Genomic DNA, 14014 nt, shown 5'->3' on the forward strand with positions numbered 1-14014 from the left:
ACAAAGAGTGGTCTGTTTTAGCTAAAGCAAGAGTTGGTGTCGATATGCACCTGATAATGCCTTAACATGAAAATAAAAGCAAGGTTTATCTGATTATGCAGATTAGCTGGATTATTTCAGAACTGCTACTAACTCTTCCCATGATGAAGCAAAATTTCACATCCTGCTCTTCTTTTTTGAGAAGGGCGTGGATAATGTATTATACACGAACTGCTTTTACAGACCTGTACAAAGTCCTTTATCTTGGCTACCAGATCTGGTGGAGGAGAAACAAAAATGACTGGCAGATGAGATTGTATTACAGCAAGTTATCATGTTGGGAATGTTTATCCCACTAATACATTTATATTTAAAGTGATGCGAGGTTGTGCGTCACAATTTCTTCTAGAAGACCAGAAACATGGCACTGCCTGTATAAAATTTTACAACCTCAAAAGAGTTGGTTTTACCTGTAAAACTTTATAGCATTAGTGATTTGAGTGGTGCTTTTCCCTTGCTTTGTTTAATCATCCACTACACAGTAGTCTGCAGCACAATTTTTTTTTAATACAACTAGAACAGTTTTGGCTTCTTAAACTTCATATTTGGGTAGCTTAAGCTGCCATACGTGTTCAGTGTGAATAGTGTTTAAGTTGAAAATATTGTAAAAAAATTATATTTTTTCAAAAATATTTAAAAAAATAAATAATAGTAGAAACGACTTCTTGTTTTTTTTTAATTTCCTGAGTGTTCATCTTTTTCAGAACTTGTGTGCAGGCCTTGATGGAGAGAGAAGGTAATAGACCTGACATAAGGAAAAGATGTAAAGGGTGTGTGCTGTTATTTGTAAAGTGAAGCAATTTAGGGGAGACATGGGCCTGAATTAATGTTGCCCTTTTTTAAGATTACTCCTTGGCATGTAATTTCTCTAAATGCCAACAACTTTAAGCCTGTTGCTGTGGAATTAGCTTTCTTTACTTCCTAGGTACTGACAGTAACTGTAGTCTTGCACCTGGTTACATGCAAATCAAAGCTATCTTAAGTCTTTGGCACCATACATTACCAGATGCAGGATAACAGTGATTTTTAACTGTCAGAGATAAATTGTAGAGAGTGCTACTTACGCCCTGTATTTCATTGTACGCAGGTTGTACATTGACAATAAAGGTATTATTATTATATTACAGTTTCAGAGCAATCATAACCTGAGCTGGGGAACAGTGAGGAGGTTTCAGAGGAGGAGATTTCAGAAAAATGCTTAATAATGACTTAATACCTTTCATAGTAATTTGGTTCACAGTTTGGTGTTATTAGCTAGCATATTTTTTTACAGCAAGGTCATTATAATAATTATTTACTTTTAAGTGTCCACAACACTTTACTTAGAAGTGTACTGGAAACAGAACTGGTTCCTTGAGGAATCCAAGCAGTCCTCATGTTTGTGTATGTAAACAATACCTTCCACCTGTTGCATCATTTCTTGCAAAAAAAAAAGTCCCAAATTCCTTCATTTGAATCATAACAATAGGCCAGCTGTAAAAATCAAAGTAAGTTTAAAGCAATTATACTTGACTGAATCATTTTGACTGTGGGATTTACTTATTTCGACAGGACGATACACACAATTCTGCTAATGGCCACCCAAAAACATAACATAGCACCAATATATGTTTTTCTTCCAAGAACATACTGGATAGACAGAACTGAAAGGGGGTGGCGGAATTCTGCCTATGAACAAAGGTGTCTTGCCGATTTACTGAACCGTTGCCGATTTGCTGAACCGTTAACTGCTTTCTCTTTAACTCAACACGTTGGCAGAGGAAAATCTCCTCTGCTGGTGCGATTTGCTTGAGGCATGGGGTATGATTTAAATACCCTAGTATCTGAGATTGTCCAAACTTCCATACCTTTTGGGAGTCTCTTCAAACTTTTGTACATACGACTGTAATCTCTGCCGTGTTTGCTGTCTGTTCTGGTGTGCTGGAATCCCTCTTTGTTCCGCAGTGAAAACCCATGAAGACTGGACAAACTGGCACATATTTTAACCACTGGATCCTTCTAACCACACCCATTCCAAATGGGAAATCGTAACTCTTCAGTTTTGCAGACGTGCCGCTGTTTGCATGTGCCCCAGCCTTCCACTGCACTAGACCACGTTCCTCTAGAGTCCCTGGGAAGGAGTATAGATGGGGGGAGGGGAGAGGGTGTTCAAAATAAAGAGGAGAACCATATAATCTCTTAACAAAATAAAGCAAGTTTACAACTGCAGATTAAACCTCAGATTTCTCAATTTAAAAACTATTTTTCCTCAATGGCAGCTGCAGCAGTCTTGGCCAAACGGCGACAGACAGTAGTTAAAAGAAACTGCAGCCTCTGACCAGTCCCTTAAAATGGTTTAATCATTAGACGCTCCATTTTGCAAATGGTTAATTCAAACGTGGTAGAAAGCACACAATTCTTACCATCTGCAATATGGATTGTTCACACAAACAACCCTCCAGCAAATGCATAACACTCCAAATTCAGAAAATGGTCAGTGTGTGTGATCAGGATTCTACTAAATAAATTCTTGCTGCGTTTAAGTGTAGACACGTGTGTGTGTGTGTGCCTGAGCCTCCGCAATCACCGCATATGCAAGTGCGCTCTCAAGCCCACAGCAGTCGATGATGAGTCAACGTTTCCACACTCCACCACTGGTAGTGAGGTAAAGGGACCCCTGACCATTAGGTCCAGTCGTGGCCGACTTTGGGGTTGTGCTGCTCATCTCACTTTATTGGCCGAGGGAGCCGGCGTACAGCTTCCGGGTCATGTGGCCAGCATGACTAAGCCGCTTCTGGCGAACCAGAGCAGTGCACGGAAACGCCGTTTACCTTCCCGCCAGAGGGGTACCTATTTATCTACTTGCACTTTGACGTGCTTTCGAACTGCTACTTGGCAGGAGCAGGGACTGAGCAACGGGAGCTCACCTCGTCGTGGGGATTTGAACTTCCGACCTTCTGATTGGCAAGTCCTAGGCTCTGTGGGTTAACTGCTGTGGTTTAACTGTGGGGGTGAAATGCTGCACTTTACTCTTCATCTCATCTCAGTCCTGAGATCTGGAGATGAAGTCCTCTGTCTGCTCTTTAGAGAGTGATCTTTAAAGAGCATGCAAGAGGGGTTTTTACTTCTCAGCCTCAGTGCTTGGTGCCACAGCACACAGAGAATAGGAAATAAAATGGAGCTGGCAGACCAGTTCTCGCAGCTTGCCGGGCCTGATCCAGCCCACCTCCTGTCATTTGATACCCCTGCTGTTAATACTGCCCCAGCTCCTAACTCCAGATGTATTGCAGTTCCACCACTTAAGTATATGATATGCAGTCTAGAATAGTGCCAACACTGATACATGATAGAAATTGCTGGCTTCCGTTCTACATCTGTGTAATCTCTTGGTTCTGTGCAGTGCAGACATGTGAACTAGATTGGTCTGGACCCAGCTTGGGTTCCTAAGATTCTGTACACTCAAGACATGAAATGCAAGCAGCTTGAGAAGAAGACGAGTTTGGATTTGATATCCCGCTTTATCACTACCCAAAGGAGTCTCAAAGTGGCTAACATTCTCCTTTCCCTTCCTCCCCCACAACAAACACTCTGAAAATACTGCAAGGAAATGAAACTGCTGTACCTGGGATGGTATTGTCCAGTATGAATGCAATGCCACCTCCAACAAACATTTCTGTGGTTAAGAGCACTGTTAATATTTGGTCCACTTCAGCAATACCTAGAAATAAGATTGACAACATGCCTGTCGTATCACAAATTCAAAACTGCTTTTGGAGCTTGAACTGAAAACTGCAGATGGATTGAACATGAAAATGTTAAATTTAGTAAATTAAAAACAATCCGTTTACAGTTGAAACGGTGGTATGTATGCTTTTGTATGTCATTTTCTCCTTCCCCAACCCAGCCTTTCCATGGAGTTCAGAACCCTATTTTCTTATACTAACTCGTTTTCCTACAAAGGAAGGTGGCACATCAATCAAACCAGTTGAAGGAAGAGGCCTTTTCTACCATCCTTTGCCCTCACCACCAACACATACCCAGACCCCAAGTTCTTGCCCCCATTAGCCAAAGATAAAGGTCCCAGAAAGCCCATGTTTTTGGTTTGGTAGGTTTAGGCAATCTAAAGAAGTGGAGTCTTTCTGCCTCTCTTTCCCACCCAATCCACCCATCGCTACATTCACACATGCAGTGCACTGCATACCGTATTTTTCGCTCTATAAGACGCACTAGACCACAAGACGCACCTAGTTTTGGGAGGAGGAAAACAAGAAAAAAAAATCTGAATCTCAGAAGCCAGAACAGCAAGAGGGATCGCTGCACAGTGAAATCTTGCTGTTCTGGCTTCTGGGATAGCTGCGCAGCCTGCATTCGCTCCATAAGACGCACACACATTTCCCCTTACTTTTTAGGAGTGAAAAAGTGAGTCTTACGGAGCAAAAAATACGGTAGTTATCTTGTTACTCAGTTTCCTTTCCTTTCTCTCTGACCTGCCCTTTGCCCCCAAACATCCTTGATGACTGAAAAATCATGGCCTGGTGACTAGCTTTTGACACCTCATTCCTTTCTTTTTTAGCCATTGGGCTAGACAGGAAAAGTAAAGCTGGTTCCATCAGTACATAACACGTCGCCACTCCATTCTTCTAGGTCCAGCTTCCTCAAACTCGGTTCTCCAGATGTTTTTGGCCTACAACTCCCATGATCCCTAGCTAGCAGGACCAGTGGCCAGGGATGATGGGAATTGTAGTCTCAAAACATCTGGATGGCCGAGTATGAGGGAGCCTGTTCTAGGTCATTAGCGCTGAATTCAATTTCAAAAGCCATTCCTATTTCAAAAAACCATGCCCATCAAATTAAGAACATGTGTCAGAAGGAGCCAGACCATTGGTATATTGAGCTCAGCATTGTCCACCCTGACTAGAAGCTGTTCTCCAAAGTTTTGGAAATGAACCCTTTCCCAGTCTACTTGGAGATGTGAGAATTGAAGCTGGGACCTTCTGAGCTTAAGGGAACTGTGGTCCTTGCACCTGACTAGTAGACACTGAGTGTGTGTGGCTGTCATCAGGACAAAGGCTGAATGACCTGGGTCAGGACGATATGGGATTGGGGGGGGCAATTCCCATCTCTTGCGGGGGTGCAATTAGTGTCAGCACCGTCCGTTAAGAGTTTGGGTGTAATCTTCGACACCTCCCTTTCCATGGAGGCGCAGATTGCAGCTATAACAAAGGCGGCATTTTTTCATCTCCGCCAAGCTAAGCAGTTGGCTCCTTACCTCTCTCGCCCTGACCTAGCCACTGTGATCCACGCGACGGTCACCTCCAGACTGGATTATTGTAACTCGCTCTACGTGGGGCTGCCCTTGAGACTGACCCAGAAACTCCAGCGGGTGCAGAATGCCGCAGCGAGACTCCTTACGGGGTCCTCACTGCGGGATCACATTCACCCTGTGCTATACCAGCTGCACTGGTTTCCGGTGGAGTACAGGATCAGGTTTAAGGTGCTGGTTTTAACCTTTAAAGCCCTATATGGCCTAGGACCCTCATACCTATGGGACCACCTCTCCTGGTATGTCTCACAGAAGACCTTACGGTCTTCAAACAAAAACATCTTGGAGTTCCCGGGCCACAGGGAGGTTAGGCTGGCCTCGACCAGAGCCAGGGCTTTTTCGGCTGTGGCTCCGATCTGGTGGAACGCTCCGTCACAAGAGACTAGGGCCCTGTGGGACTTGACATCTTTCCGCAGGGCCTGCAAGACAGAGCTGTTCCACCAGGCCTTTGGCCAAGGCACAGTCTGACCCCCTCCTTTGGTGATCCTCACAGAACTCTAGCCCAATGGTTGCCATCAATTTGATTTGAACTGTTTTTAGAATGAAATGATTTTAGACTGATGCATTACTTTACTGTTGTCTCTCTCTCTCTCTCTCTCTCTCTCTTAATTGTAGGACCAGTCCAGTCCTGAAGTTCTGTATGCCTCTGATTAGACAAAGACTTTCCAGCGACTTTTCAATACAGTGGTTCCTTGGATGCGAATGCAACCTGCGACCGTGCATCTGCGCATGCAGCGATTCGCTGCTTCCGCGCATGCGCGTGATGTCACTTTGAGCATCTGCGCATGCGTGAGCAGCAAAACCCGGAAGTAACATGCTCCGTTACTTCCAGGTCACCGCGGAGCACAACCCGAAAATGCTTAATCTGAAGCTACTTCAACCCGAGGTATGACTGTACCTGTGTTGATAGCATTTGGGCGCGAATCTAAGTAGTTTGGGACAGTGAGCCCAAAAAACATGGCGAAGCCCAGGACGAAAAGGTTGCGGGAGGAGTTCATGTCGACAAACTGCAGGTTGGAGAGACCCACGGCTGTGATCATGCCTGCAAATGGGGAAGAGGAAACACTCGGCTTTATAATACATGTGCGGTAGACTTCTTAAGGATGACGTTGCAGAAAAGGCCAATGCAAGGGGCCGACTTGCCCAGTCAGTGCTGCTTCAGAACAATCCTTGTCTGTAAACTGTTTTTCTGGGATCACACACATTGCAGCACCCCAAGTGAATCTTCTAACTCTAAAGGGTAAGGTAAAGGTAAAGGGACCCCTCACCATTAGGTCCAGTCGTGACCAACTCTGGGGTTGCAGCGCTCATCTCGCTTTACTGGCCGAGGGTCAGTACAGCTTCCGGGTCATGTGGCCAGCATGACTAAGCCGCTTCTGGCGAACCAGAGCAGCGCACAGAAACGCTGTTTACCTTCCCGCCGGAGCGGTACCTATTTATCTACTTGCACTTTGACGTGCTTTCGAACTGCTAGGTTGGCAGGAACAGGGACCGAGCAACGGGAGCTCACCCCGTCGCAGGGATTCAAACCGCCGACCTTCTGATCGGCAAGTCCTAGGCTCTGTGGTTTAACCCACAGCTCCACCTGCGTCCCACTCTAAAGGGTAGAGAAACTGTATTTTGACAGGCGGTGGGTGCCATCTATAGTGTCTGGTATGGGTGCAGTCAGGGGAGTAAATTAATCAATCAATCCTTAACTAAAAGTAGAAATGGTAGAAAGTTTTTGACAGATTTTTATGAGCACTTTGGGTCAAAAGAAAGTAATTTAAAGCAACTGTTGCTGAGACATTTCAAAATTGTTGAGCTTTTTCTTACAAAAACGCCACAAACCCCTGCAAAAATCTGGATGTATGGCAGTCCTAATAGCAGGTGGGTGTCCAGTCCCCCAAAACCAAAATCTTGGCTCTGCCCATGGTATCTAGTGTTTGGATCCCTGCTGAAAACAAATACCCCTGTAGCCCCAAACACAACGTCACTAGTTCGGGATTGGGGGGGGGGGCGCAGACCATGATAAGTGAATGAAATGAAATTTAATTTTAATTTAAAAATGAATTTTAATTTTAATTTAATGAAATGAAATAAATAAGATTTCAATCATTACAAGAGTCTTTATATTGTCAGTGCTCAAGGGAGTCTTTAGTGCCCTTCCCCCTGGCTAAATTACACAAACTAAGGCTGAATACACACTATGCCAGAGATTAGCAAACTTTTTCAGCAGGGGGCCAGTCCACTGTCCCTCAGACCTTGTGGGGGACCAGACTATTTTTTTTTTTGGGGGGGTGAACAAATTCCTATGCCCCACAAATAACCCAGAGATGCATTTTAAATAAAAGGACACATTCTACTCATGTAAAAGCACGCCAGTTCCCAGACCATCCACGGGCCAGATTGAGAAGGTGATTGGGTTGCATCCAGCCCCCGGGCCTTAGGTTGCCTAAAAGGTAAAGGGACCCCTGACCATTAGGTCCCGTTGTGGCCGAATCTGGGGTTTATTGGCCGAGACAGCTTCCGAGTCATGTGGCCAGCATGACTAAGCCACTTCTGGCGAACCAGAGCAGCGCACGGAAACGCCGTTTACCTTCCCGCTGGAGCGGTGCCTATTTATCTACTTGCACTTTGACATGCTTTCGAACTGCTAGGTTGGCAGGAACAGGGACTGAGCAACAGGAGCTCACCCCGTTGCAGGGATTCGAACCGCTGATCTTCTGATCGGCAAGTCCTAGGCTCTGTGGTTTAACCCACAGTGCCACCCGCATTGCCTACCCCTGCACTATACATTTAAAGTACAGCCCCCTCCCCACCCACCCCTGCAGTTCGTTAAAGGTTGCTGAGAATTGTCACTTACGAACTACAGCACTCAGAATTCTTTGAGGGGAGGAATCTGTTTTGTGCTTTTAACAGTTTAGTGTGTGTGTGTGTGTGTGTGTAGCTTAAACTGTGTGTTCAGATTTCCTTAGTTCTCACACTTGATGCATGTCACCCTACAATTCAACCTTTCAACTTCGGATATTTTTATGCATCACAGAACATTCGTATCACTTCTTCGAGTCCTCTCTAAGGGTGCTTCCAGAGTCTGTTGCTAGTTCTGAGTTGGATTCAATCACGTACTAGTAAATCAAATGTACACATTTATATTTGATTGGGGCGGGAGGGAGTCTTGCACAACAAACCCAGTTTTTTGCTGTAAGGGAAGTGACGGGAAAATACACTGGAAAATGTAGCGAAACACAGTTTTGATGCAACAGTCACCTAACCTCCCTGCAACATATCAAGATGAACGTTCATTAAATAGCCAGTGTTGTCTAATCCATCTGCAAGCATATCAGGTTGAATGCTCAATAAATAGGTTGTCTGGAAACACCCTAAGATATATCAAACCCCCTTTTAATCCTAGAAGCATCAGCAAATCATCCAGAGTTAACTGAGAAATCCCCGCAATATGGACACTTTAAGGGGCTAAGGTGTGCCTAGCATTTTGCAGAAAATAAACACACCGGGAAAGAGTCATGTGGGAATGTGATTGCCCCAAATAAGTGTTTTATGGTCATCCTTAAATTTTTAGTACTGCTTTACTTAAACGGAGCGGACAGTTTTGCTTTCCTTAAGGAGACTGTTGCTCTGCCTCCAGGTAGCTGGCAAAATAAAATACAGCTATGTCAGATTTGGAAACATTTTTGTGTCTGTGTGTTCTGAGAGAGAATATTAAAGCAGGAGAAATAATATTGACAAATCTCCTTTAATATATAGATGCTTTCCTGATACTTTTGCTTTTGTGTTTTTAGCTTGGGAAGTCTCTGAGTTGTTTTTAAACTGCTACAGCTTTGCTCTTTGTCAAAACTTTGCAAAACACACTTTACTCTTCACTTTAATTTAATAGTCCTCATGTGGCCACCTCTAAAACTTTCATTCAGATAAATGTGTATTCTGGAAAAAGAGGAGGAAAAATAGGGCAATCTCAGGCCTAATATCTGAAATGCTGGCAGGGAATCAAACCATTGCAAGCTTTTACTTTGTTCAGGTTCAGCTGTGGTTTAAATTGTGCTTTTGGCTCTGCTGGAATTGATGCTTTTGAATTCTGGTGCTGGAGGAGACTCTTGAGAGTCCCATGGACTGCAAGAAGATCAAACCTTTCCATTCTGAAGGAAATCAGCCCTGAGTGCTCACTAGAAGGACAGATCCTGAAGCTGAGGCTCCAGTACTTTGGCCACCTCATGAGAAGAGAAGACTCCCTGGAAAAGACCCTGATGTTGGGAGAGATGGAGGGCACAAGGAGAAGGGGATGGCAGAGGACGAGATGGTTGGACAGTGTTTTCGAAGCTACCAGCATGAGTCTGACCAAACTGCGGGAGGCAGTGGAAGACAGGAGTGCCTGGCGTGCTCTGGTCCATGCGGTCACGAAGAGTCGGACATGACTAAACAACTAAACAACAAACAACAACTGCCATTAAGATCCTGGTCATGACTAAAAACACATAGCTATTTCCACATGAAATCTTCTTCTTCCTCGGCAATCGCTTGTAGCTGAGTGAGATCATAAGTCCTGAGTTCAAGCATCTTCAAAGTCCATGACACCTTTGGTAAAGGTTGTTCTCTAACTGGAGTGTTCACAGGCCAGTGTTTTCCAGTTATGCTTATACTACATTTTTAAAAAAGATTTGCCTTGAGAGTACCTTTTTAAACCTCTTTTGTTGTCCACCGGTATTTCGCTTTCCATTCTTAAATTGGGAATAAAGTGGTTGCTTTGGAAGATGATAATCAGGCATCCGAGCAATATGACCAGTCCAACGAAGTTGAAGAATCATTGCCACTCTACTACAAGTAAGTGACTATATTCTATAGGTTTTCTTGCTATATTTATAAGAAATAATAATAGCCTGCTTACTGCATTTTGCACAGCAGAATAAAGGTAACTTACCAAACAACGTGCAGAACATCCCTCCAAGGATTGGGTCAGGGAGGGAGGCAAACAAAGCTGTAAATTTGCCAATGGTTCCCAAAATGAGCATGATTCCAGCACCGTACTGTACCACTCTCCTACTGCCCACCTGTATAGGAAGAGCAAAAAAACGAGTAACAGCCAGTTAATTATATGTTCGTCCTTCACAATACTGTTATTCATCTCCATGTCTGCTTCCCATATTGCTGCAGGGAGAAGGGGGTGCTGTTGCATCTATTTACAGTGGTGCCCCGCAAGACGAGTGCCTCGCAAGACGGAAAACTCGCTAGACGAAAGGGTTTTCCGTTTTTTGAGCTGCTTCGCAAGACGAATTTCCCTATGGGCTTGCTTCGCAAGACGGAAAACGAAAACGTCTTGCAAGTTTGTTTCCTTTTTCTTAACACCGTTAATACAGTTGCGACTTGACTTCGATGAGCAACTCATAGAACGCAGTGTGGTAGCCTTTTTTGAGGTTTTTGGTGATTTTTGAAGCTTTTCCAAAACTTCTTTTAAACTTTTAAAACTTTTTTGGGGGGGTTTTGGATTTTGTGTTGGGGTGTTTGGAATTCAAGGACTTGGTGTTGGGGAGGGGTTTGCAAGAATCTGGAAGCTTGTGTGTGTGTTTTCTGCATTTTTATGATTTTCTGTGACCATTGGGCCACTCTGCTGATTTTTTTAAAAAAATCTGGATTTGAATTTCTGTGTGGTGGGTGGCTGGGGGAACAGTTGAGGAGGGGTTTGCAAGAATCTGGGAGCTTGTGTGGTGTGTTTTTTTTTAATTTTTATGATTTTCTGTGACCATTGGGCCATGTTGTTGGGTCATGTTTTGAAACTTAATTTATTGTTCCTTCAGTTTTTGAAATGCTCTTTACAGTATGTGTGACTTTAAAAAGCACTTAATAAACTCTTGTTGTACCAAATTTGGCTTTGTTTGGACTTTTTTTTGACCATAGGAACGCATTAATTGAATTTCAATGCATTCCTATGGGATTTCGTGCTTCGCAAGACGAAAAATTCGCTAGACGAAAAAACTCGCGGAACGAATTAATTTTGTCTTGCGAGGCACCACTGTATTAGTGTTGTACTGTTAGGTACCCTTGCCCGTTCAGGCCAGTCTTGCCAGAATCTAGGGTTGTGCGCTCATCTCACGCTATAGGCCGGGAGCCAGCGCTGTCCGGAGACACTTCCGGGTCACGTGGCCAGTGTGACAAGCTGCATCTGGCGAACCAGCGCAGCACACGGAACGCCGTTTACCTTCCCGCTGGTAAGCAGTCCCTATTTATCTAATTGCACCCGGTGGTGCTTTCAAACTGCTAGGTTGGCAGGCGCTGGGACCGAACGACGGGAGCGCACCCCGCTGCGGGGATTCGAACCGCCGCCCATGCGATCGGTAAGTCCTAGGCGCTGAGGTTTTACCCACAGCGCCACCCGCGTCCCGTTGTACTGTTAGCTAGACTATTAATGTCTCCAGGACAAGAGAATTCGCAATTCTTTGGTATAGTACCTGACGACTATAGGCTTTGCCCTTTCAGTCAGGTTTCTAACTGTCATAAGAGATCATTAGTCCCATGTTTTCATGAGCAAAGTGAGATTTTAAGCTACAATCCTGTGCACACTTACCTGGAAGTAAAGGTAAAGGTAAAGGGACCCCTGACCATTAGGTCCAGTCACGGATGACTCTGGGGTTGTGGTGCTCATCTTGGCCGAGGGAGCCGGCGTACAGCTTCCGAGTTATGTGGCCAGCATGATTAAGCTGCTTCTGGCGAACCAGAGTAGCACACAGAAACACTGTTTACCTTCCTGCCAGAGTGGTACCTATTTATCTACTTGCACTTTGTGCTTTCGAATGGCTAGGTGGGCAGCAGCAGGGACCAAGCAACGGGAGCTCACCCCGTTCACGGGGATTCGAACTGCCGACCTTCTGATGCACCCTTACCTGGAAGTAACTCCCCTTGAATTCAGCCACCTAAGCTCTGTGCCTTTAAATTCTGCATGTGAAGCTGACTTATAACAGGTCATATGGAGGAAAGTTGACATGGTGCCCCTCCAGATATTGCAGGACTTCAGCTCCCATCATCCCTGACAATCGAGCATGTTGGCTGCAGATGATGGCAGCTGGAACCCAACAGCATCTAGAGGCTACCTCTCAGCCAAGCCTCCAGCCCAGCACTCTCTGCTCCAGCAAACAGCAGCACTCCCGGGTCTCGGGAAGAAAATGGGAGTCTCGCCTCTCCTTTCATCTCCTGCAACTGACACCGGAGACGCCAGGGATTGTACAGGTAGGGCAAATCTTTCTGTTATGTACTGAGTTGAATAGGATCCAAAATGCAGCAGTCTGATTGGTCCTAGAACAATAGGATCCAAAATGCAGCAGTCTGATTGGTCCTAGAACAATAGGATCCAAAATGCAGCATTCTGATTGGTCCACAGGAGCCACCCAATCCAGCTCCAGGTGGAAGTGAATCCGCAACCTGATTGGCCTACAGGAGAATCCCGGAATTAGCCAATCACATGGGGCCCATTGTGTAAATAATGTATATAAAGCAGACATTCTGGGGGAACTTCCATTCCTCCTCACCACTATAAGCTGAATAAAGAGCATGAAATCCACTCTCAGCTGCAAGTATATATCACTTTCAATGGACAATCTTGGCACCAGAGCTACACCTGTAGAACCACTGGTGCAAAAAACGATCTCAGTAGGAGAGCCCATTCATTCACATATAAAAGTTCTGATGAATGCTTCCTGATGTTCTGTCCTTACCGCAGGGGTAACTTGGCCAGAGATGAAGGGAGCTATAGTTCAGTGGCCTCTGAAAAGCCACAGCTTCTCTGCCCCCTGACTTAGTTTATACAGTTTATAAAGATGTTAAGGACCTCTGCCAACCTTAGATGGACCAACAGTCTGACCTAGTCAATGGGAGCTTCCTCGTCTTCCTAACTCTGCACCCATTGGAATAATCCCAGGATTCCATAGGAGGCCTTCACGTACATGAAATCAAAGTAACCAGAAGCCCAAACTAGGATGGGACTGGAAGATCAAAACCTGCTGCTGATCTTGCCCAGTTGCCAGAAACTGGGAGCCTCGTGCTGCTTCTGGAGTGGAGGAGAGAAGCAAGCAGCTGCTGTGTTCAGCTCCGGCAGATGTTCCCGACTCTCCTCCCAGCATAGCCCCAGGAACCGTGACTGGCAGAAATCCAGCAAGAAACAGAAAGCGCCATCAAACATCGCAGGCTGGTACCTTGGTGATTCCCAAGACGCCGATGTTGGGGCTCGAGGAAGTAGAACCATTGCCAGTGCCCAGCAAACCAGCAATGATACAAGAGATTCCCTCTGTAAAAATGCCCCTGAGAAGGGAAGAGAATGAGAAAGAGAAAATAACTCCAATTATTGCATTAGGTTTTCCGCATGCCTACCTCCAACAGTTTATTTTATTTTTGCAGGAGGGAGCTGCAAAAAAGAAATAAAAATCAAATGCAGTAATACTTTCCTTTTTTATCATTTATTTTCCTGCCCGCCACCCAACAAATGCCCAGCCTTCAAGGGCTTCCGTGGTGAATTACAGTATTAAACGATCACAAAGCGATCCCAAGCTATGATGAAAAGCATCACCATCAGCAACGTAAAATTTAGACCGTGCAGTGGCATTGTAGCCTTATTGGAGTTCACCGATTGGGTCTGCGTTGCTCCCGGACAGGAGGAAGGAAGTCAAATGACACCGAGGGTTGGTTCAGAGA

The 14014-nt window shown here is 45.0% G+C and overlaps 1 protein-coding gene across 1 annotated transcript in view; it reads right to left on the reverse strand.

The window, feature by feature from the left end:
- Positions 1 to 1515: 1515 nt before the first annotated feature.
- SLC23A1 (solute carrier family 23 member 1) overlaps positions 1516 to 14014 on the reverse strand; it is a 41550-nt gene continuing 29051 nt past the window's right edge. Inside the window, exons 10-14 of the mRNA XM_082216386.1 lie at positions 13519 to 13624; positions 10257 to 10386; positions 6240 to 6383; positions 3641 to 3736; positions 1516 to 2149 (exon numbers count right to left, since the gene is read on the reverse strand). Coding sequence (XP_082072512.1) covers positions 1902 to 2149; positions 3641 to 3736; positions 6240 to 6383; positions 10257 to 10386; positions 13519 to 13624 — 724 coding nt within the window. The 3' untranslated portion in view covers positions 1516 to 1901. The remainder of the gene's footprint in view (positions 2150 to 3640; positions 3737 to 6239; positions 6384 to 10256; positions 10387 to 13518; positions 13625 to 14014) is intronic.

This window comes from Podarcis vaucheri (assembly GCF_965113315.1).
Source record: "Podarcis vaucheri genome assembly, chromosome: 3".
In the NCBI taxonomy this organism is placed as follows: domain Eukaryota; kingdom Metazoa; phylum Chordata; class Lepidosauria; order Squamata; family Lacertidae; genus Podarcis; species Podarcis vaucheri.